Source organism: Oryza brachyantha, chromosome 6 (genome assembly GCF_000231095.2).
Source record: "Oryza brachyantha chromosome 6, ObraRS2, whole genome shotgun sequence".
NCBI lineage: Eukaryota > Viridiplantae > Streptophyta > Magnoliopsida > Poales > Poaceae > Oryza > Oryza brachyantha.
Genome location: NC_023168.2, coordinates 4,037,872 through 4,059,415, shown reverse-complemented (window position 1 = coordinate 4,059,415; position 21,544 = coordinate 4,037,872). Strand labels below are relative to the sequence as shown.

The 21,544-nt window shown below is 41.4% G+C and overlaps 3 protein-coding genes across 3 annotated transcripts; all 3 read right to left on the bottom strand.

The window, feature by feature from the left end:
• Window positions 1-904: 904 nt before the first annotated feature.
• LOC102714384 (UDP-glycosyltransferase 73C5-like) lies at window positions 905-2,514 on the bottom strand. The gene has a single exon (XM_006656696.2). The coding sequence runs from the start codon at window positions 2,494-2,496 to the stop codon at window positions 1,081-1,083; it is 1,416 nt and encodes a 471-aa protein (XP_006656759.2). The 5' UTR covers window positions 2,497-2,514; the 3' UTR covers window positions 905-1,080.
• Window positions 2,515-7,395: 4,881 nt separating this feature from the next.
• Window positions 7,396-10,047, bottom strand: LOC102714104 (triacylglycerol lipase OBL1-like). The gene is made up of 4 exons (XM_006656695.2): window positions 9,723-10,047; window positions 8,529-8,722; window positions 8,404-8,437; window positions 7,396-8,305 (listed from the first exon to the last, which is right to left on the bottom strand). Exons 1-4 carry the CDS (start codon window positions 10,045-10,047, stop codon window positions 7,407-7,409), a joined length of 1,452 nt encoding a protein of 483 aa, XP_006656758.1. The 3' UTR covers window positions 7,396-7,406.
• Window positions 10,048-18,817: 8,770 nt separating this feature from the next.
• Window positions 18,818-21,118, bottom strand: LOC121054679 (transcription factor LRL2-like). The gene is made up of 3 exons (XM_040524880.1): window positions 21,045-21,118; window positions 19,999-20,038; window positions 18,818-19,636 (listed from the first exon to the last, which is right to left on the bottom strand). Exons 1-3 carry the CDS (start codon window positions 21,116-21,118, stop codon window positions 18,974-18,976), a joined length of 777 nt encoding a protein of 258 aa, XP_040380814.1. The 3' UTR covers window positions 18,818-18,973.
• Between the last annotated feature and the right edge of the window lie 426 nt (window positions 21,119-21,544).

The window sequence follows — 21,544 nt, the reverse complement described above, 5'->3', positions numbered from 1 at the left end:
GTTTAGAAAACAGAGGTAAATTTCATAAAACTACTATATTTTGATCAAACTATCACAAAACTATAAATTTACTATCATAAAACTACAAAGCTACAAATTTAACATTAAATTTATCAAAAAAAACTACAAATTAAATGATGAAATTATCAAATAACTACAAATTTTTAGTGTTTAGGTATATAGCACTACATCTTTTCAGTTATAAAGGTTGTAGTTTTGTGATAAAACTAGTGTTAAATTTGTTGTTTTGTGAGATAATATCTCAAATTTACGTGTAGTTTTGTATGACACATTCTTTAATCTATAGTTTTGTAATAGTATGATCAAAGCTTCCATAGTTTTCTTTGTTATTACTTTCTTAACAAACTTTTCACACTCATTGTCCCGATTCTTCCTCCGCCACCCTGTAACTTAGAAAAAGTTCAAAAACACTTTATAAGAAAACATATTAACCACACACTTTATAAGAAAACACCTTTTATTAATTTTCTCCAATTCGTTTAGTCGCAAGACCATTTGATATCCAATATCCAAGCATCGCACATTTCTATGTGCAAGTTCCGACATGCAAACCAAAGGGATGTGCAAATTATAGGTGAAAAAAGTAGGCAGGATGGCTTGTCAAGTTGTTAAACAATGTCTTGTTTCGAAGCATAAGATTTGGAAAACAGTTTGTGAGAATCCGATAAACTAGTTTTCCTAGCTTCTGGCTATAGTTCATTTTCTGAAATTTCTAGCGACAATTCTCAGAATGAATTAGAATTTAGACTATCTAGAGAGCTGGAAATTCCAGAGGAAACTGTAAAGTCCACAAAATGCCCGAGCCTCTTTTCTTAATGATCGTGATAAATTCTAGATCAATTATGATATATTAGAGATTTTCATTAGTTTGGTCATAGTTCTGAAAATGTAACTTCGAAAGAGTACATCACGACTTATGAAAATACAAACACATACCCCTTCCATATTGCAAATATATGTCGTCGGTTTGCGTAATTTTATGCCAAACAAATAAAATGGGAGAAAGTACTATATTTCTCCTACAGTTATTCGGCAATAAGATTTTGATAGTATCTCTATTTACCCCCCGAAAGACTGAACAAAGTCAAACAGGTTGTCACGAGACGATCCGCCCTCTTGCACAGTCGTCCTCGCTTTCTCGGCCAGGTCGCGCGCCCTCCTCCTCCTTTCTTCCGCTTCCTCTCCTCCATCAAGTATGCTCCTGATTGCCTTCTCCACCATCTCCCTCCCAGCCACATTGCCCTTGCCCTCCTCCTGGGAATCCACCTGCTCAGTGATGCCGACGCTCACGCCGATCCCGAGCACCTCCACGGCCATCTTCTCGTTCAAGAACTGGTCGGAGAAATGCGGCCATGTCACCACGGGCAATCCGGCGACGGCCGCCTCCAGGATCGAGTTCCACCCGCAGTGCGTCACGAAGCCACCGACGGCGACGTGGGACAGGATCAGCACCTGCGGCGCCCATCCCCGGATGACCAGGCCGCGGCCGGCGACGCGCGCCGCGAGCTCATGCAAGAACTCGCGCACCGTCTCGCCGTAGAGCTCCGTGTTACTGACCACCCAGATGAACTGGTGCCCCGACGCCTCGAGCCCGAGCCCGAGCTCGACGACATGCTTTGGATCCATGTGCGTGATGCTCCCGAAGCTGACGTAGACGACGGAGTTGGGTTCCTTGGTGTCCAGCCACTGGATGCACTCGTCGGCGTCTATGTCCGCCGTCCTCCCTCTCGCCGCCAGCGACATGGTGTGCCGGTGATACAGAGACACTGGCCCGATGGTCCACACCTTCTTTCCCCTGGCAGCCGCGTAGGCGGCGACGAACTCGGGCTCCATCCCCGTGAAGGTGTTCATGACGAAGCCGTCGGCTGCGTCCAGCGCGCGGTCCACGGCGTCGTCGTAGTCGTCCCAACCGGTTAAGAACGCCTGTGCCTGTGCCCTTGTCACCTCAAACCTCCTGTCTCCAAGGCCTGGCACGACGACCGCCACGTCGTCGCCGACGACGCCATCGAAGGCACCGTACCGGTTGACGTTGTGCTGGCACAGCACGGAGAAGGCGCCCAGGTTGAAGAAGCAGACTCGCGGGACGCCGAGGCTCGCGGCGAGCTCCTGCGTCCACGGCAGGCAGAAGTCCGACACGACGCACGTCGGGTACGGCGCGCCGGCGGCGCGGAGGTGGCGCTCGAGCGGCTCCCGGAGGAGCGACAGCGCTCGGAAGTATTCCAACTCGAGCTCCATACCGATCCTGTCGATGTCATCGCTTCCATCGGCCAAGCCCGCCGCGGCGCAGTCCAGCGGGAGAGCCACGACCCTGACGTCGGCGCCGGCCGATGCGCCGAACCGCCCCGACGTGGTGAGCTCGACGGTCCGGCGGACGCGCGCGGCGTAGGACGGAGTCACGACGATGGTGGCCACCGCGCCGTGGGTGGCCACCATCAGCGCCGTGTCCACGGACGGGATCAAATGGCCCCCGAACATCAGCGGGACGAACACAAAGTGTGCCTGCTTGGCGCCGCCGTCGTCGGAGTCGCCACGGCCATCCGATGCTTCCTCTCTCGACGGCATCTTCTTGAGCTGTGTTGCAGTGTCAAGCGCTCACTAACTCACTCGGTGAAGTCGCCCTCCTGTCTTAATATAAAGAGAAGGAAATTTGAGGGGCAAGCAACCTCAGGTTGTTTCAGTTGGGTTTGTTTCAGTTTGTTAAAAATACTACACGCTATAAAATATAAACTAATATTACAGTGTTTAGCAGAAATTAAAGTGGACAACAAAAATACTATGAAGCCACTTAATAAATTAAGAAATAGAGGGGGCAGTAAAATAGGAAAAAATTTAAAGGAAAAATGATTGATATGACAAATAGGGTCAGATTCAGCATGAGAGTTGTCAGCCCCCTACAAGCTGCAAGCTAGATCCTCCGTAGAAAATGAGAGAGGGGGGAAGGAAAGAGGAGGCGAGAAAGAAGAAGAGGAGGGGAGGAAGAAGAAGATAATAATCAGTCACCTCAAACTTTAGATTCTGAATCCGTGTATTTTTAAAATTCAAATTTGTTCCAAAAATAATGATTTTTATACTAGTTGTTGTATCAATTATATCATATTTAATTACTTATCCATTTTATTCCTAACTATCTCTCTACATACCACTCTTCTTATTTAATAAGCGTATTTACGTTATTTTTAACTAATTTATTTATTTAAAGCTATAAATGTACTTATATAGTAACAGAGGAATTACTATTTTGGAAGGAGTACTCCACTGCTTGTGTGCTATCGTACATGTCAGTCACCATAACGTCTCAAATCACGTGTTCTAGTACAGTACGTACTGTCATTGTGTTGGAGCAAGAGTGCAAAACTAGAATCATGTCATACTAGTCACACGTTGGGCTACTTCAGCTTTCGCTTATATTAAGTATAAACAAAACATCTTATTAATAATTAAAAATTTATTTAGTAATAAAGCTTTTATATATGTTCTTAATGATTTTAAAGCAAATATTGAAAATAGACTACGATTAAAAAAATCATAAAATTAATTTCAAATTTAGGTTTTAAATTTGAATTTTGGCTTATAAGTATTAGCCTAAGTTAAAAGGGATCTTTAAATGCCAGTATAAAAACCTCCAGTATATATGAACCGTAATATGATAATGAGATTACATTTTGGATTTAATTTCCAAAAGAAAATATTTGAAAGGTTTGATACTTTAGTATCAACTTCTCAAAAATATTTTTCTTGTAAAATACATAATACCTATAAATTTTCAAAGATTGTAGGTCTGGATGAACTTAGTTAAATTTTTCAATCTACTTTAAATCGACCATTTTGTCATAAAACATAGTGGCACCATGAGACGATTGTGCCAAGAAAAAAAAAAACTAAACTTGTAGCATGGTACAAAGAATGCCTCAAAGTTGATTAATAGTGAACCCCAATACGCTATGCTTAAACATGACCAAGTTAGGAAAATAGATACACAACGTAGATACAGAATTTCACGTGAAAATCCTTACGGAAAAACCATGAAAATCGACCGACAATGATAACTAACTATGAAAAGATAATTAGAAGACAAGTGAATAACAATGGACCATCGTTTTCACTGTCCCTCGATCGATTTCTTTCCTTAACCAAAATATAAAATTGTCTTGGTGATCTTCAAGATTCCTTCTTAAACTTATTCATGTTGATATATCGATTTTTTTCTTTACTGAATCTTAAAAAATCGTACCAAATTGTGATGCTAACACTAGAAAAAAATATCGTTACACAGAGGCACAGAGCTCTCCTTGCCGCCGGCCACCATCGTCGCCGCTCATGCTTTACGTCGGGACGTCATGCTCATTTACGTAGATCGCCAATTTTATGATAATTTGTGTTTGTGTGTGCATTGGTGGTAAACAATAACCATAGGGGATGCAAATTATTTAGGATGGTTGATTAGCTCGAAGAAGAATGGAGACCATTTTTTTTTCTGTGGGTAGGTGCAGGGTGTGGTGGCTCGTTTGCATATGATTAATTGAGTATTAGCTTTTATAAATTTTAAAATAGATTAATTTAAATTTTTTAAAATAACTTTTATATAATTTTTTTGATAAAAAATACGTCGTTTAACCGTTTGGAAAGTATACGCAGAAAAAAGAGAAAAGTTTCTGGGTTGCTTACTTGAGAACGCTAGGTCGTCCAACGTGCGGCATGAGTCAATAACAATGAACCTTTTGCACTACTCTGTTTCTAGCCATCTTGAAAGTCCTCAATCATTTATTTCCAACCTGCTTCCATTAGACTTTGGGCCTATTTGGATTTCTACCAAAATGTGACCTACTAATATTTTGGTGGCTTAAATAGTACACATAGTTGGTTTGGATTAAAACCAATCCATGGGTAAGACTCATGCTATATTAGGCTTTAATATAGAGCATTCTTTAGCACATATTTATATTTTGGCTATATATTGGTAGCAAACCAAATATGACCATATGATATTAAGTTTTTACAGTAAAATTTTCATATTAATTTCTTTTTTATTGTTTGTTGTTTCTACATATTTGTTATTCAAAATTATTAAGTTATTATTTTTTTTCTCTCTTGTCAAGGCTGACTCAACCTACAAGTATAGGAAAATTTTACTACTTTTAACAAATTATCTCGACTTACCAAATTTATAATATAAACTTTTTATAAATTTTTACACAAAAAATGACATCATTAAAAAAAAGCTCATATGAGCAGTGGCGAACCTACATGGAGTTAGCTGGGGTCCTCGGACCCCAGATAAATTATCCAATTCTTACTAAATTATACCATATTATTTATTATATAAGTAAAAAATTAAATAATTAGTACGTATTGGACCCTGTTAATTTCTATTCTAGCTTCGCCATGCGTATGAGTGTGTGTATATATGTGTGTGACCATAGATTCACAGGCTGCTTTTGTTGTGTTGGGTGGGCTGCTTTTGCGCGCGGGCCGCGGAGGATTTGGTACGTCCACACAGACACAGGCACGCATGCATGTAAGCACGGTATGATCTTGATGAAGAGCGATGTGTCCGTGACCGTGCATGACAAAAATGGAGACGCAAAGGGAGCAAACTGCTGCCCCACGTGGCTGGACTATAAACGGAGGACAATTCACCCTGATCGAATTGGTACAAAACTAAGCTCCTTAACTGTAGGATAGAGAAAATATAAAATAAAAGTTGTTATGTTTAATGCAGGAGCTATTTATACACCTGCTCTAAAGTAAATGCATCAAATAATACTAAAGTCAATCTTATACTCCTCTGTTTCATATTCTAAAATTTTTTTAATTTATCAATCGATGAATATATATAATTTATATATATGTCTAGATTCATTAGCATCCATATAAATCTAATGAAAGTCTTACATTGTGAAACAGAGGTAGCAGCTAACTTATTGTATATATTAATTTTAATATGGACTTATAACTTAGTAGCTCCTCGAAAGAAAATACGTATAGTTGGCAGCTGTACTGGATATTGTGTGATACCGTTAGTGCTAGATCATATAATTAGCCCTAAGTTTGTTTTTACTTGGCATTTTTGATATCGATACGGTTTTCAATATGCGTGTTTCATTACTGTTCTTCCAAGCATATGTTTGTATGAACAAATTAAATATAACTTTACAGAAGTGCTTGACATCCCAAATCTACTAATAATTAAGCAGTACGTCGTCCTTTATATTCAGACAATAATTATTTTTTAATGTGCACCTAATTCTATATTCTGAAATTCACAGTGTTGCACAGTCAATTAATACTGAACATATATGTGCTGAATTTAATTAAGAGCGTAAGTAACTTTAGTTAAATCTATCGTAGATGAAGAAAAAATTAATAAAAGCAAGTATAATAGCAGGCTATAAGCTTATGTGGAGAAGAGAGGGGATGAAAGAGAGTGTAAGCAAGCTATAAGCTTGTAGCCAGCTCGGACACAGGAACCAAGAAACTCTGTGAGAATGACATGTGGGTCCTTTATTAATGATGAAAAGCTAACTAGTATATGGGTGAGCTAAAAAAAACTATAAAAAATCTTATAGCTAGCTTGTTGGCTATACTATTATTAGCCTTGCTCTAAGATGCGTTCATGTATGCATGATTAATTTTTGTGTGGTTAATTGTAACATCCATGCATGGGCTTCTACCTCAAGATTATGTCTTCGTACATCGTCGCGTCGTGACCTGATTCCAAGTAGAACTAATTCAAAGTTAGACATTTTACTCTAATAAAACTAATAAACTCATTATCACTTATGTTTTCGTCTGGATCACCAGCACATCGCATCGATAGTAGCTTGTGCTGGTCTAGTAAATTATCTACACATAAACACATATATATACAAATACAATGTAATTTAATGGAATTTTACCGGGAATCTTTTTATCCCATTAGCGAACCACGTACATTGAATTTAATTTTGAATTTTATTTATTAAATAATTTATAAATTTAATTTTGTATTTCAAAAAATCATAAAACTAGCATCATGCCGTCCTCCAGGAGGACGGAAAGGTAACGTGGCAAACGATCACTCGGTCCCTCACCTAAATGCAAATTTCGCCGTGCGCCGTTTCCGGCCATCCCTCGCGACTGAGTGACGTTTGCCACGTCACCTTTTCGCCCTCTTAGAGAGTGGCAGGAGGTTAGTTTTAGGATTTTTTTAATGTAAAATTAAATTTATAAATTATTTAATAAATAAAATTCAAGAAATCCTCGGACAGTGTACTAACTTTTGTGCCATTTTCCCTTCTTTTCAAACTTGCGATCCAAATTCAGGTGGCCTAAATGGGCCGAGCCAATGGTCAGATCGGCAAGTCCAAAAAGGGCCGAATGTCTGTGGGCCGGCCGGCGTGGTGGGATCAGAGCAGCAGCTTGCGAAGCGACGCGCCGGCGAGCCTCGTGGCGTTCACGTAGTCCTGCGGCGCGTGCGGCGGCAAGCCGGGGATCACCATCCCCACCGCCCTCGCCGCCGTCATCGCCCACCCCTCCGCGTACTCCGGCCCTTCCACGTACCCGATGGCGAACCCTCGCGCCAGCTCCCACGCCGCGTTCGCGTACTTGGGCACCGCGAACGCCGGCGAGAAGTAGTTCTTGTTCGGCTCCTCCTCCATCGCCGTCGCCCTGTACAGGCTGTCGAAGTAGACGCAGCGGCCGAAGTGCTTGAAGAGGAAGGCGGCGTCGTCGTAGGGCACCCGCGGCACGAGGTCGTTGCAGTACACGAACCGGAAGTACCGCCTCCTCAGGTGGCTCGCCGCGAACGCGCCGAGCTGCGCGTCGCCGACGCGGGGCTGGCCGTACGTGTACACGGCCTCCAGCCGGTCGAGCATGGCGGACTCGCCGTGCAGCGCCAGGATGACCGGGAACAGCACCGCGAGCGCGCCGCCGAGGCTGTGGCCCGTGACGACGAACCTGGCGCGCGGGTTGTCGGCGAGGAACCTGCGCAGGCTGGCGCGGACGGCGTAGTAGGCGAAGCTCTTCTTCTTCTCCTTCTCGTCGCCCGCCGGCGGCGTCGTCTGCGCGATCTCCGCCGGCCAGCCGGGCTTCTGGCCGCCGGCGTTCCTCTGCAGCCCCAGCGCCTTCATGAAGCCGCCGTGGACCTTGCCCACCCCGGGGATCTCGTACCACGAGATGTCCACGTCCGTGCACCACTGCTCCATGTCGAACGGCTGCGTGCCGCGGAACGCCACCACCGCCAGCTCGGCGTCCTCCGGCTTGTCGGCGAACATGAAAGCCTGGGTCGTGTTGTCTTCTTGGAATTCTGAAACAAGGAGAAACCACAAAAATGCATTAGTTTGTTCATAGATTAATTCTGCCATCAGTACGAATCAGAATCAGTGCTTTATCTTAGTATCTTACCATTCCAACAGTTGAAGAACTCCAAGAATTTCATCTGCAGAATCATGGACATAGGAGGAGATACTGTTACTGCAATCACGTTTTATGCTCTCATTTATAACAAATTTGCAAGAATTTTGACAGACCTGCCAATCGTTTTCGACGGCGTCTTTGATAACAAGTTCCTTCTCATAGGCCATTTTCGCTGCCATGATGCAGAGAGCTGCGTGGTAATCGCTATCCCCTGCCTTGATCTTCTTGTCAAGATTCATCCTACTGTCAAGAAGTCCAATGAACGATCGATATTTGGGAGAATTTCTGTCCGGAGTTATCACCTTTCCTGCAATGTAGAATGTCGGTGTTACTGTACTGATCATTGTCTGAACATCACTGTCCTTAACTACAATACCAGTTTGAAAACAGAGACATGTTTCTGGACCTGACTTGATGAGGGGGTTGTGATGACTACATTGTACATGTATTTGCAAAGATTTCGTTTTGTGATAACTCTTTTACATGTGGAATTATTGACAATCATAAGGCTTGTATCAAGGAGATGGTTGTTGCAAACTAATGGCTATATTAAAGTTAGTTGTTTAAAGGATTAAGAAACCCCATGACATAGTATAAGGAACTAATGTACATTATCCTTATTTGGGGTAGGAATAATGGTTGAACTGAACTCTTCACATGACTAGTCAATATGAATAATGAAATCTGAGAAGGAACAAGTTAGATATCTCCAAGCCAGTTTTGTGTGAGCTTAACTAGGCCTAATTAATCAACTTGTTGTTTAGGACCTCTGCGCCAACATATTAATTAGCATGCATAAATAAATCATATATTGTTGTACTGATTAACAAAACCCAGTTTACTAGCAGAACTAAATAAGGTAGAGCTGCTAACCTAGCTTGTAGCACTACATGATATTTCTTTTAGATATAAACTGTAATGATCGAGCACTACATGATATTCCAAAGAGATAAACTATAAAATCCTCCTTTTTATTCAAATTAATTGTAGAACTGGCTCCTTCTAAATGAGTACTCGTTTTTAAACTTATTAGAGAGTCTTTAAATTCCTGAACTGAAAACCAAATGATCATGGATACCTCATTCGTTTGAATAAGAATTATGCATAACATAAGATCACAAGAACATAAAAAATACAGCTTTTGTGCATGGCCCACTAGCATCTAATTAATATTCCTAGCTAGCAAACCAAGAAATCAGGAAAAGCATAGTTCATTAGTTCTCTAAAGAAAAACTTTGAACAGAAAGAAAAGCAGTTTTTTAACACACGTGTGGATGCCGATGAACATTTTCCTGAACTCCACTTACCACGCAGAGCGTTCCTGACAAGCGAGAGGACGCCGCCGCCATTGTCGTTGACGAGGTTCATCCAGTACTCGACGGCGAGGCCGACCCTGGCCATGAGCCCCCTGGACGACCTCAGCAGCGCCTGCGCGAGGAGGGAGACGAAGATGATCCACCGGTGCCACCGCCGCGGCACCTCCGTGCCGTCGGGGCAGCGCACGGCCGCGTTCCCGGCGACCTTGCAGGAGCACAGCAGGTGGAGGAGGCTGCGCACGCCGGCTTCCCCCGGCCGCAGCGCCATGAAGTCGTCGCCGAACGTCACATCACGCTGCCGGCGCCCGTCGTCCATGCCGCCGGCCGGCCGGTCGCCGTCGCCGATGCACGCAAGAGCTAGCTGCACCGATCGATCGAGCTTACGAGCAAGCAAATTAAGCTGGAGAGGAGCTCGAGGAGGAAGGCCATTATATATAGGAGATGGTGTGGCCGTGTGGGTGTGGCTAGGGTTGGTGAATTAAGAAAGAACGAGCCGCGCCGCGTGGACGTGGTATTAGTAAACCGGGCGCCATTGCCGAGTCGTCGTGAGTTGATTAATCATGGTTAGCTCGGTGCTAATTTGTGTGCAAGTGTTTGGTGATCTGCGGCGACAAATTAGCCTACACGCGGGACCGTATCCGATGTGATCTTGCACGCAAAGGCTAAGAATCCTGTCTGGTTGCTTTGTGCCTCCCGTCTCAAAGGTTCCCTAGTTGCCAATCTGAAGGCGTGCGTCGAAGCATTTGGTCGAGGAGTAACTCTTCGGTGCATTTTACTTATAGTATTATACAACCAGTAGAAAAATGTTATTTTTTACTTTGTTAATTACTTGATTAGTAGTATTTTATAAACTTTTTTGCAATAAAGATCGCAACAAAAAGGACGATATTATTCATTCAAATTTCTACTGCACCTAATATTATTGGTGGTATAATTTAATTATAGTCATCCAATAAAAATAGATCAATAGTATTAAATTCTACTACCAGTAAAATGCACCGGAGTTGGCCGATTTGTTCGATCTTTCACTCGTGTTCTTGCCTTCTCGGTGATCGAAGCTAGGTTAACCAAGTTTTTGCTTGTGCTTATGTATACAGGCAAATTGAATATATATGAGACAGGATTCTTAGGACCATTCTACATTTAATTTTCTTGTGACAAAATGAGCTATGTGTGTGTACTTGAGCTGACATGGACTAATGACTGAGTTGCTACAATGCCTGCAAAATAATTAATTAAGAGCAATTTTACAGTTCTTGGGAAGGTAATGAGAGGTATTAAAATTTTAGTGTAAAATTTGGTACCCCATAGTACCTAGTTACTAAGAGATACTAAAATTTTATACTGAAATTTTGGTATTCTGATACCTTCTCAAGTACTGTAAAATTACTCATTAATTAATTATGTAGAGATCAGAAACTGTACTACCACTAGTCTCTGTCACCGCACTTTGTAAGCTCCCACGTTGTTGCGAGTTTTCCATTGAGGCGTGGGTTCTCACGGCCAAGTGGGCCTTTATTTTTAGGAGGATCTTTACAAATTTATTTCTTTCTATATCATAAGTATGCACACTAAAACTGACAGTTTTAATGATATTTTGTAACTTTTTTTGATAATTTTACAATAATAATTTAAACAAGTGGTAAATTTGTATTTGTCCATTGTTTTTTCCGTTAAAACAAGACCTTTCAGCGACGAAATGGCAATACCACAAGTAAAAGAGCATCTGGGTCCAATGGATGTGGACGCCAATAGATATATTAATGGTTTAATTTATTTTTTAAAAAATTAAAGGTTTATAAAATAAAAATCACGCGTGCAACTGGGGACAGGCTCGATCTCACAGTCACATCACACGACCGTGTTGACCGATCGACCTCTACCCTTTTCCTTTTTTTAATGCGTCCGTGGAGTAATCAAATGTTTAAAAATTTTAATTTTATCAATTAAATCCGGTCATTACCGTTGGATGATAATCTGAAAGCATGCACATAAGTCAAAAATCTTATGCACGCCTTTCCCCCAGCCCTCATGCATTGCATATGTGTTTGACAGAAGAAAAAAATCAAACATTTGATCAATAGTAAAAGTGTTTTTTAATTGGCCCCTGAACCTGCATGCACCCGACCATTTGATGCTTTAAAGGTTTGGACACATCGGGCCAAGTAGGATTGCATAGCACTAAGAGCAAGTTGCTTTAAATTATCTATAGTCAATCTAATAGTTAATTCATACAATATTTACATACAAACAAACTGTGTTCTGGAATATGTGCTATAGCTGGCTATAAATTAGTAGTTTATCTCTCTTCTTTCCCCTATTTTCTCTTTAAAATATCGTTATACCTGCTCTAATGAGATGAAAAGGACTGACTCTGATTCCTAGCTAACCTTTGTTAAAGGCTTAAAGCAGATGACCTAGTCAGAAATTGCACGGGATGCCTGCCAGTTCTGGGGTAGTAACATGTAATATTTCATAATTAAGTAATATAAAAAATTTAGTCAATTCACTAATCAATTTTTAAATTTTAAATCGATTAAATTCTCTTTCTAAGAGTCTAATTGGTTTGAAATTATTTGAATGATTGAAATTATGGAAATTAATATATAAATACTTATATCATGATATAAAATTTGAATTCTAAAAATACTTATATTTTAGGATAGAGAGTGTGTTAGCCTGAATACAAAATACAAAGTCGAAACACACGCATGATGTGGTTGCTGTCAGTAATCGAAGGGATTTTAGATTAGCACCAAGTACGGCGAGAGTACTATTGCTGAATCTGCAGCTTGCTTTCATAGTTGCATGGGCTTAATTTCCAGTGCATTCAGCAGCAGTATGTTGTGCCTAACTCGTTGGCAATTGGATAAATGGTATGTTTGGGGAGTTTCTCTCAGCTATAACTTTTCTCAAAAGCTGCTTCAACCAGAAGCTGCCCTAAACGGTTCATAGCTTCTGAAAATCCGTAGTTACAGATTTTAAAAAATGAACTAAAAATTCAGAAGCTGCAGAAGCTAGGTTTATAAGATTTTTCCGATTCCCAGAAGCTAGCTACCAAATAGCTACTTCTCAGAATCTAAAGCTATCTCAAACAAGCCCAAAAGCTGAAAAGGCCGGCAAGCAAATTATGCACCTGCTAGCTACTCCACTTTAGGATCGACAAAAAGCCCAAGCCTCCAAGTTACTACTGCTACTCTGCTTAGGGCATTCCTAATTCAATGACTAAAATGATGTCTATAACATTAAATAAGTTGTCATCTAGGATAAAAGATGATGTGAAAAGTGAATAAATGAGGAAAGGGAATAAAACCATGTTTTGCATGAGACATAATTTCTACACAACATCCAAGATATCATGTGAGATAAGTAGCATTAAATTGAAGTATGGAATAGTGGTGTTTGCATTAGAAGAGTAGTGTCTAGTACTAGTTTCTTGATAATAGGGAGTTTATAGAAACTATATCCAGTGTTACGGATTGGGAATGCCCTTACACTGCAGTTGTGCTCCTCTATTGTACATATCGAGCAGGGGCGTGCTACATTGTGCTACCTGAGGTCACCGGACCCAGGTATAATTATAATATTTAGTTATTTTAGTCTATGTTAATCAATATTATTAGTTGAAAATAAGAGTATTATATGTGTTATGACATATATAGGACCCCCGGTAATTTTTGTTCTGGGTTTGCCATTGATATCGAGCAAACTCTAGTTTAATGTATGTACAGACTCGTAGCTGTTAATCTATTGCTAGCTCCAGTTCAAATAAATAAACTAAGTTTTATTTTAGATATCTTAAAAATAAAATTTATTTTATTTAATTGAACTAAAGTCGGTCATACATTATACTACTGCTGGTGGTGATATTTAGCGATGCTGGCGGTAGTACATTACATGCATCGTTTCGAAAATTTCAGCAACTAGAACAGAATTAAATCATTCGTCTGTTTTGACGGTGAAGTATACAGGAGCAGAATCCATTTGTGAGGCGTGAGAACACTCTTTAGCCAATCAGCCCATTCCAGGAGGAGCTTGGAGTATTAAGGCCTAAACAGCCCATTTGAGATGGGTGTATATTATGGGCTGGTTAATTAGGACTATAGACGAATGGAGTTCTTGGGTATCAAATTGTTGGTTTCAATAGTTTAGAGAATCATTCTATTCAGTTTCTAGTTGAGGGGTATGAATTAGATTCATCGTACTTTTAAGGGAGACAAAAATAGACTTATTTCTTGAGATAATGTTGTTTTCTTTTTGTTTTTGGCTTGTTGTTTTCTATTTTTTTTCTTTTTGGCTTTCTTGTTGGTATTGACTCGCACAGTCCATGCTCACACCTCTTTTTGTTTTTTCTTCGCCATTGGGTTCTCTTGATTGCACTAATGTATTTCAATCTTAAAAATTCAGAAGGAAATAAACTCAAGAGCGAGTATAAATATGAATTTCAATCCGACTTCTAGCAACTTATGAAAGTAATCACGTTACCTCTTTTATAAGGAGAATCCTATATAAATAATCTCCACTGACGAGGAGATAGTGAGATACCGATCGGAATATGTACTATGGGGCTGCTACACTACAGTGTACCGTTAAGCAACGGAATAAGCACTAGTCATGTTACCTTGTCTACCTCACAGGTAACATGTACCTCATATGTATTGTATATGAAACATCAAATATATCAGATATGATAGCATGTCCAGGAAACATGTATCGTGTACGATACCTCAAGGTGTCATGCCCAGGTAACATGGTGCCTTCCAAGTAACATGATATCTCACATGTACCATATATGATACATGAATAGTATCATGTCTGATACTAGTGATATCATGAACAATATCATGAGGTTCCATCGTCGCCATGCACATCTGCTGCAGACAAGGCAGGGGCCGTTCAGACCGGATGACCCGCTGGAGCTCAGCATGGTGTACTTCCTCCTGTCGCAGTCCATCTTCCAGTCCGATTATCAACCCCCCTGCCTCATAACCGCCTCACCTCACTCGTCCGTAAGGGTGGCTGCGGCGCCCTCGGCCCTAGCCCCATCGAAACGCTCTTCATCAGTGGCTGGCAGCGATGTTGTTACCGGAATGCTGCTACGGCGCCACGACGAGGCCAGACGTTGTTAACCGTCACATGTATCCTGTCACTGTCCGGTTGGATGGTAGACCATAATATAGTATTTCTATTTTTTATTTAAGTTATAAGGAAAAAAAATAAAAACTAAAACTAAAATATGGTCATATGATGTTGGTTACATGTTTGATTAATTAAATCGTTGGGATGATAAGAAGGCAATGGTCTTGCCGAAGAACACGGCGGGGTTGGTGTGTTGGTCCCGGAGGAGGACGAGCCACACCATCTGCTCGATTTGACTGTAACAATACCGATGGTACACCGTTATATAGCAATTCCCTATATATTAATGTGCATATTTAAGGTTAAGAGAAAGAAAGAAGAAAAACAATGCATCAGTCAGCCTCATCATCCAAGGGCCATGATAGCAACGCCATTTCTCCCTGCAGGGACAATGATGGCAACGTAACGTGAGGTGCGGCTAATATGGTGTTTAGATTGAGAAATTTTTTTAGAGAAGTGTCACGTCAAATGTTTGACCGGATGTCGGAAGGGGTTTTCGGACGTGAATGAAAAAACGAATTTCACGGCTAGCCGAGAAACCGCGAGACAAATCTTTTGAGTCTAATTAATCAGTCATTAGCATATGTTGATTACTGTAGCACTTATGGCTAATCACGGGCTAATTAGGCTCAAAAGATTCGTCTCAAGATTTCTTTCATAACTGTGAAATTAGTTTTTTGATTTATCTATATTTAATGCTTTATTTAGATGTCCAAAAATTCGATATGATGTTTTTAGAAAAACTTTTTGAAAACTAAATAAGACCTTAAAGTTTGGGTGCCCATGAAATGACAGCACGCATGGCCGCCGCCGACGTGGTCCAATGCGCGTAGCAGCCGCCGGCCTGGCCGGCCGGACCGATCGCCCGACATGCCGCCGCCCGGGCCCCTCAAACCTGCAGCCCGCAGGGGGACGCGAGGAGACCCCGGGGCCCTGGGACGCCGACGCCTCCGCCGCGTGCCGTCCCGCCGCCCGGCCGCGCGGGCGCCACTCCCCCGCCGGTGCAATGCATCTGCGCGAACACAACAACATCATATCAGACATCATGTCAACACCCCGTTGGCATCCATCTTCGCGTCGAACCAAAACTAATTTATAAATAAAAATTATATGTATGTATTTTTAGTGATATAGATTCAAAAGTTTAAATCTAAACTATAATAAAAAGCTTTAAAATTAATTTTAAAGATAAGATTATAAATCTAAATTTTAGATAAAAATTTTATATATGAGTTCTCTCGGTTACCTGCACGGCCAATCTGGATCGGCCGCGTGGTTAACTGGAGCAGCAGGAGGGAGGCCAGGAGCGGGTGACACACGGCACGCGGCCCCGGCGTGGGGCTGCTGATCAACAGAAGACGCCAAGGAGTGGAGGGGGAGGATACGTAAAACATTGGTGCAATCATGCGCTGTGGAGCTGCGTCGTTTTGGCCTAGGAAGGATGAACGTTTGCAACGTGAGATCAGGGCTCAGGAGCCCCCAGAGATCCTCGATTTTGAAGTGTTGCTGTGTGGCCCTAAGCTGGCTCCTACTAGCAGTGGTTTTGTTGACAATGTGTACGAGAGAGAGAGAGGGGGGTGGGACAACCAGGACAAGCTGTACCGCACGGACAAGCAATAATATTAGTAGAGTCCGAGGGACGATTGTTTTGGTTTTTATAAAAGAGTAAAACGATATATTTATAAAAAATAATTTATTGATAAAATTTTTATATACGTGTTTTTAGTGATCTAAAAACCAATCAATGTGAAAATAAACTTTGTTGAAGAAAAAACTAAAAATAAACTCTAACAATAAAATAGATACATGTTAACATATTTTAACTTTCTTCAAAACTTGCAAACGATATAGGACAACAGGAGAAATATATAACAGTTAAATAAGTATTTATCTAACCTTGTTTAATTTTGTGCAATAAGTATTTTAATTATAATTTTAAATTTCTATATTTAACTTTGAAAATAGATAGAGTGACACAATGCAAAAAAAAAGTAATTAATGAAGAACTATTGGTAGCTATGAAAATATATTATACATATATATGATGAATAAATTATCATATCAAATAACATACTAATGTTTTCTAAAAAAATCCGAGCAGATGATATGCAAATGAAGATCGATAAATGGTGTGGATCTGGTGCGGACTCGGTTTGACAACATACCAAAATTATCGGATAACAATCGCATTTGTTGGCAATACAAAATTCAACAAACATCAACTTATAATCAAGAATGGAAACCAATTATGCTCCCGAACTCACGAGAAACTCTATTTTTTTATTAAAAAAAGATATATAAAGTACTTTATGCCCTATTTATAAGCATGATTTAGCCATATGTTGTGGTGTTATGGATAAATAAATCATATTATCTGAATAATAATTTATCAGATGATACATATAAAAATAATAATCCTTATCTTTTATATTTTTCTTGAAGACCATGGGTAATCTCCAATAGAAAAAACTAGTTACCATATCCCCATCTCCCACCACTCGTCTTTATTTTGAGGACATACTGTACCTCCTCTACAATTATTTATACCCCATCCGTCACTTAAGTAAGGGACAAAGGAGTGAAAAAAAATAATACCTCTTATATATTAATGCAGGATCAGGGAGGCTAGATCAACAGATATTTAAGATGGTACGTGATTTATAGAACGAACAATTCTTAAGGTCCCAAAACAATTCAATATTAGTACATATTTATCAATCTATAGGTTTATTTACAGGTTATCTATAAGTTAGACCACCGAAAGATCCCGCGGAATCGCGGCTCTCGTGTGTAAGATCCGGTGTGATATACATGGTGAATAATTGATAAAATACTATTATTTAGACAAATATGTGGATCAAGTTGGGATATTAGTGAGATTGATCATAAATTATTTTTATTATTATTATTTCATATGTGTTTGCTATTTTGAAAAAGAAACTGACGATCTCCTTCCAGATCCACGTCATCTGATCATACATATTGCAACGTGCACCATTGCTTACCCGAGCCGACACGTGGCAAACCGTGGCACGAGGTGGCCCGGTGGACCGGACAATCCTCCGGCTCATCGCCGATCCATCACATGGTTGGTGCCTTTTGTGGGCTCCCCCTGCTAGTGTATGATTGGTCTCTGTACATTGCACATTTGGATTACTGACATGCATTTGCACGGACAGTGATCGATGGACACACGCAACAACATGCAATGCAAAAGCTTGTTTTGTCGATAAACATTGTAGTAATTTGTAATTACTAGCTGCTGCTTCTGCATTATCCATCTATTCCATATATGGAGCATCCTAGGCTAATGAAGTTGTCATGGTGCAGCATTAAACATGACATGTGTTTCGATAAGAATTGTCGTCTTTGCTGCATGCATGCATGCACCCGATGGAATCCTATAATAGTAATTTTAATACAAGACACTATTCATAATTTCTATATCGTTCGTATCATAAAAAAATTACTATTAAATATTATTGGGCATTCATGAATAGGATGGTTTCTATATAATTAAATAAATTGTTATATAGAATGAAAGATGATGTGGTAAGTGATTAAATGCACAAAGATGAGGAAACGTATTTTACATGAGACATGATTTCTACACAACATCTAAAACATGATTAGAGATGAGTATCATTAAAATTATATGTCAATCAATAGTGTTTACATTATAAGAGTGATGTCTAGTACTTATTTATGACACGGAGGGATTACTCTAACACATTCCTAATGCATTATTTAGATACCACTCTTACCATACAAATACTATAAATTCACGTAGAATTTAATGTTACTTGTTTCTCATTATGTTTGAATGTCGTGTAGAAAACATATCACATATAAGACATGAGTTCCTTCTTTTTCTTTATTTAATCACTTGTTATACTATATTTTATATTATACGGTAACTTATTTAATTTCATAAACAGCATACTAGTCATTGCACTATAAATTCCCTAACACATAAACTACCCCCTCTGGTTCCTAATTATTGTGCAGTCACAATTGTGTAATATCACTAATTAATATGGAGACTTTAGTTAATTTACAGCGTCGTTTGTAGCATCTGCATGCATGCATGTAATGAGTGGAATCTAAGCGTAATATGACGAGTAGATGGCGTCTCCGGCGCCGGCGAAGCCGCCGGCGGTGGGGTGGACGTCGCGGCGGCCGTGCATGTGCAGCGCGGCGGCGGCCCGCTCCAGCGACTGGACGTGACCCTTGAGGAACTTGACGTAGCGGATGGCCTCCTCCAGCATGGACGCCGTGTCCAGCCTCGCGCCGCCGGGGACGAGCCGCTGCAGCGCGCGCATCCGCTGGCTCACGCGCTCCCGCCGCAGCCTCGCCGCCACGCTCTGCGGCTCGCTCGACACGCGAGCGTTGCGCCTCCGGGGCCTGGGCGCCGCCTCCTCCGCCGCCGCGTCGACGACGTCGATACAGACAGCCGCAGCAGCTGCCTGACGCATCATCGACGTCGTCGTCGTCGTGTACAGCATGCCGGCCGGCATCTGCACCGGCGCCGTGGCGGCGGCCGGATGCAGTAGCGCCGGTGCCATCGTAGCGCACGGTAGACCTGCAGGTGGCAGAACCGGAGCCGCCGCCGACGACGACGGCTGATGCGGCGGCGACGCAGACGGCGACGTGGATGGAGAAGGCGAGCTGGCGGCGAGCGCACGGTCTAGCTGCGAGATGATGTGCATGAGCTGTTCCTGGCTCATGTCCATTGCCATGTCGAACTCCATATCAATGGTGAATGCCTAGCAATGGAATGGAAGCAGACAGCGATGACGTGCTGAGCTCTGGACCTTTGGTAAGTGTACATGCTTCACTTCACTCGTGGCGTGGATGGCTATTTATAAGTAGTTGAATCAGTGTGTTTCAGTGCGAATAGTTTGCTGTGTTCAGAACAGTGAATAGTTCATATTGTGGACACAGCTTAGCAGAAAAGGGCAGGGGACAACGGGTCCATTTCTGTGTCAGACAAAGGATTAGGTCAATCATTCAATCAATTGCATCGCACCACTATTATGTGAGCCATGCTCATGTGTAAGTGAATTAGGCCGGTATCCCGGCCTTCATATACACTGCCTTACATTCTTTTAGAAACATAGAGCTAGACCAAAAGACTAACAAACATTGCAGAGACACCTTCGATCATCCTGAAGGCAATTCAAAGCCCATAGAGTTGAACTGTATACATTCCTTTTCAAGAGAGGGAGGGAGAGAGACTGCAAAGTAAGGGGGTGTTTAGTTAGGGAAATAAAAAATTTTGCATATCACATTAGACGTTTGAACAGATGTCGGAAGAGATTTTTGGATAAGAATGAAAAACCGAATTTCACGGCTAGCATGGAAACCGTAAGACGAATCTTTTGAGCCTAATTAATCCGTCATTAGCGCATGTAGGTTACTGTAGCACTTATGGCTAACTATGTACTAATTAGGCTCAAAAGATTCGTCTCACTATTTCTCACGTAACCGTGCAATTAGTTTTTCGTTTTATCTATGTTTAATACTCTATTTAGGTGTCTAAAGATTTAATGTGATGTTTTTGGGTGAAAATTTTTAGGAACTAAACGGGGGGCTAAAATGTAATGGACAAAAGTACTGTTACAACTCCTCTGACACGACTTCTCCTAATACAGTGGCTAATATGTGAACCCCACCCCAAAAGTACACATCACAATTTGAAGTCCGACCACAAGATAGCCATGTTAAACAGAGTGAAACGTTGTTTTAAGTGGGGAGAAAATCAACATAATTATCAATACGTATGGTTCTCACGCGACCAGTTTGTTAAAAGATAAAATTCATAGATTTATTACCATATTAGATCTGCATTCTTTCTTCATATATTTCTCAACTTTTCTTCAGCTTTTATTGCACACTTCCCTAGGAACACCTAGCATATCAGATGGCTTCCATGCAAATATGTTATTATTCTATAGGAAAGTGATGAGCATGTGTTCTTATTTGATATCTAACTGAGTTCCTATAAATATAAGCTTGGAGGGGTCGGTCGGGTCAAGTGATATATGCGTCCTATCATTGGTGGAGATCTTGGTCGTCTTCTTGGATGGCACTTCGTCTTCATCTGTCTGGTGAGCCGACTCGTGGCTGATTTGCTCTTGCTCGGCCTTCCCTTCAGCGTTCTGGGTGATCTACCAGCTCTCGGCTTCGTAGGTGAAGACTTGTTTCATATCGTTGTGCAAGGTGATAACACCATGAGGGCCCGACATCTTCACCACAAGGTAAGTGTATTACAGAAACGCATGAATTTCGTGAACGCGGGCCTTCCGATGATGGTGTGATAGGCAATCTTGAAGTCAGCGACCTCAAAACGGATATTCTCTATCCGATAGTTGTCCTTTAAGTCAAAAGTGACCGGAAGAGTGATCTAGCCGAGTGGCGTAGCAAACAGTCCAGCAATCACCCTGTGGAAGGGTGCGCTGCTAGTATGCAACTCGGATCTTGGTATTTTCATGTCGTTAAGGGTCTTGGCGAAGAGGATGTTGAGGGTGCTTCCTCCGTCAATAAGTATCCACTTCGGTTCGATATTCCTGACAACTGAGGCTAGTACCAGTGAATACTACCCCGGGTAGGCCACTCGGTTAGGATGATCCAAGTGATCAAATGTTATTGAAACCTCCAACCAATGTAGATAT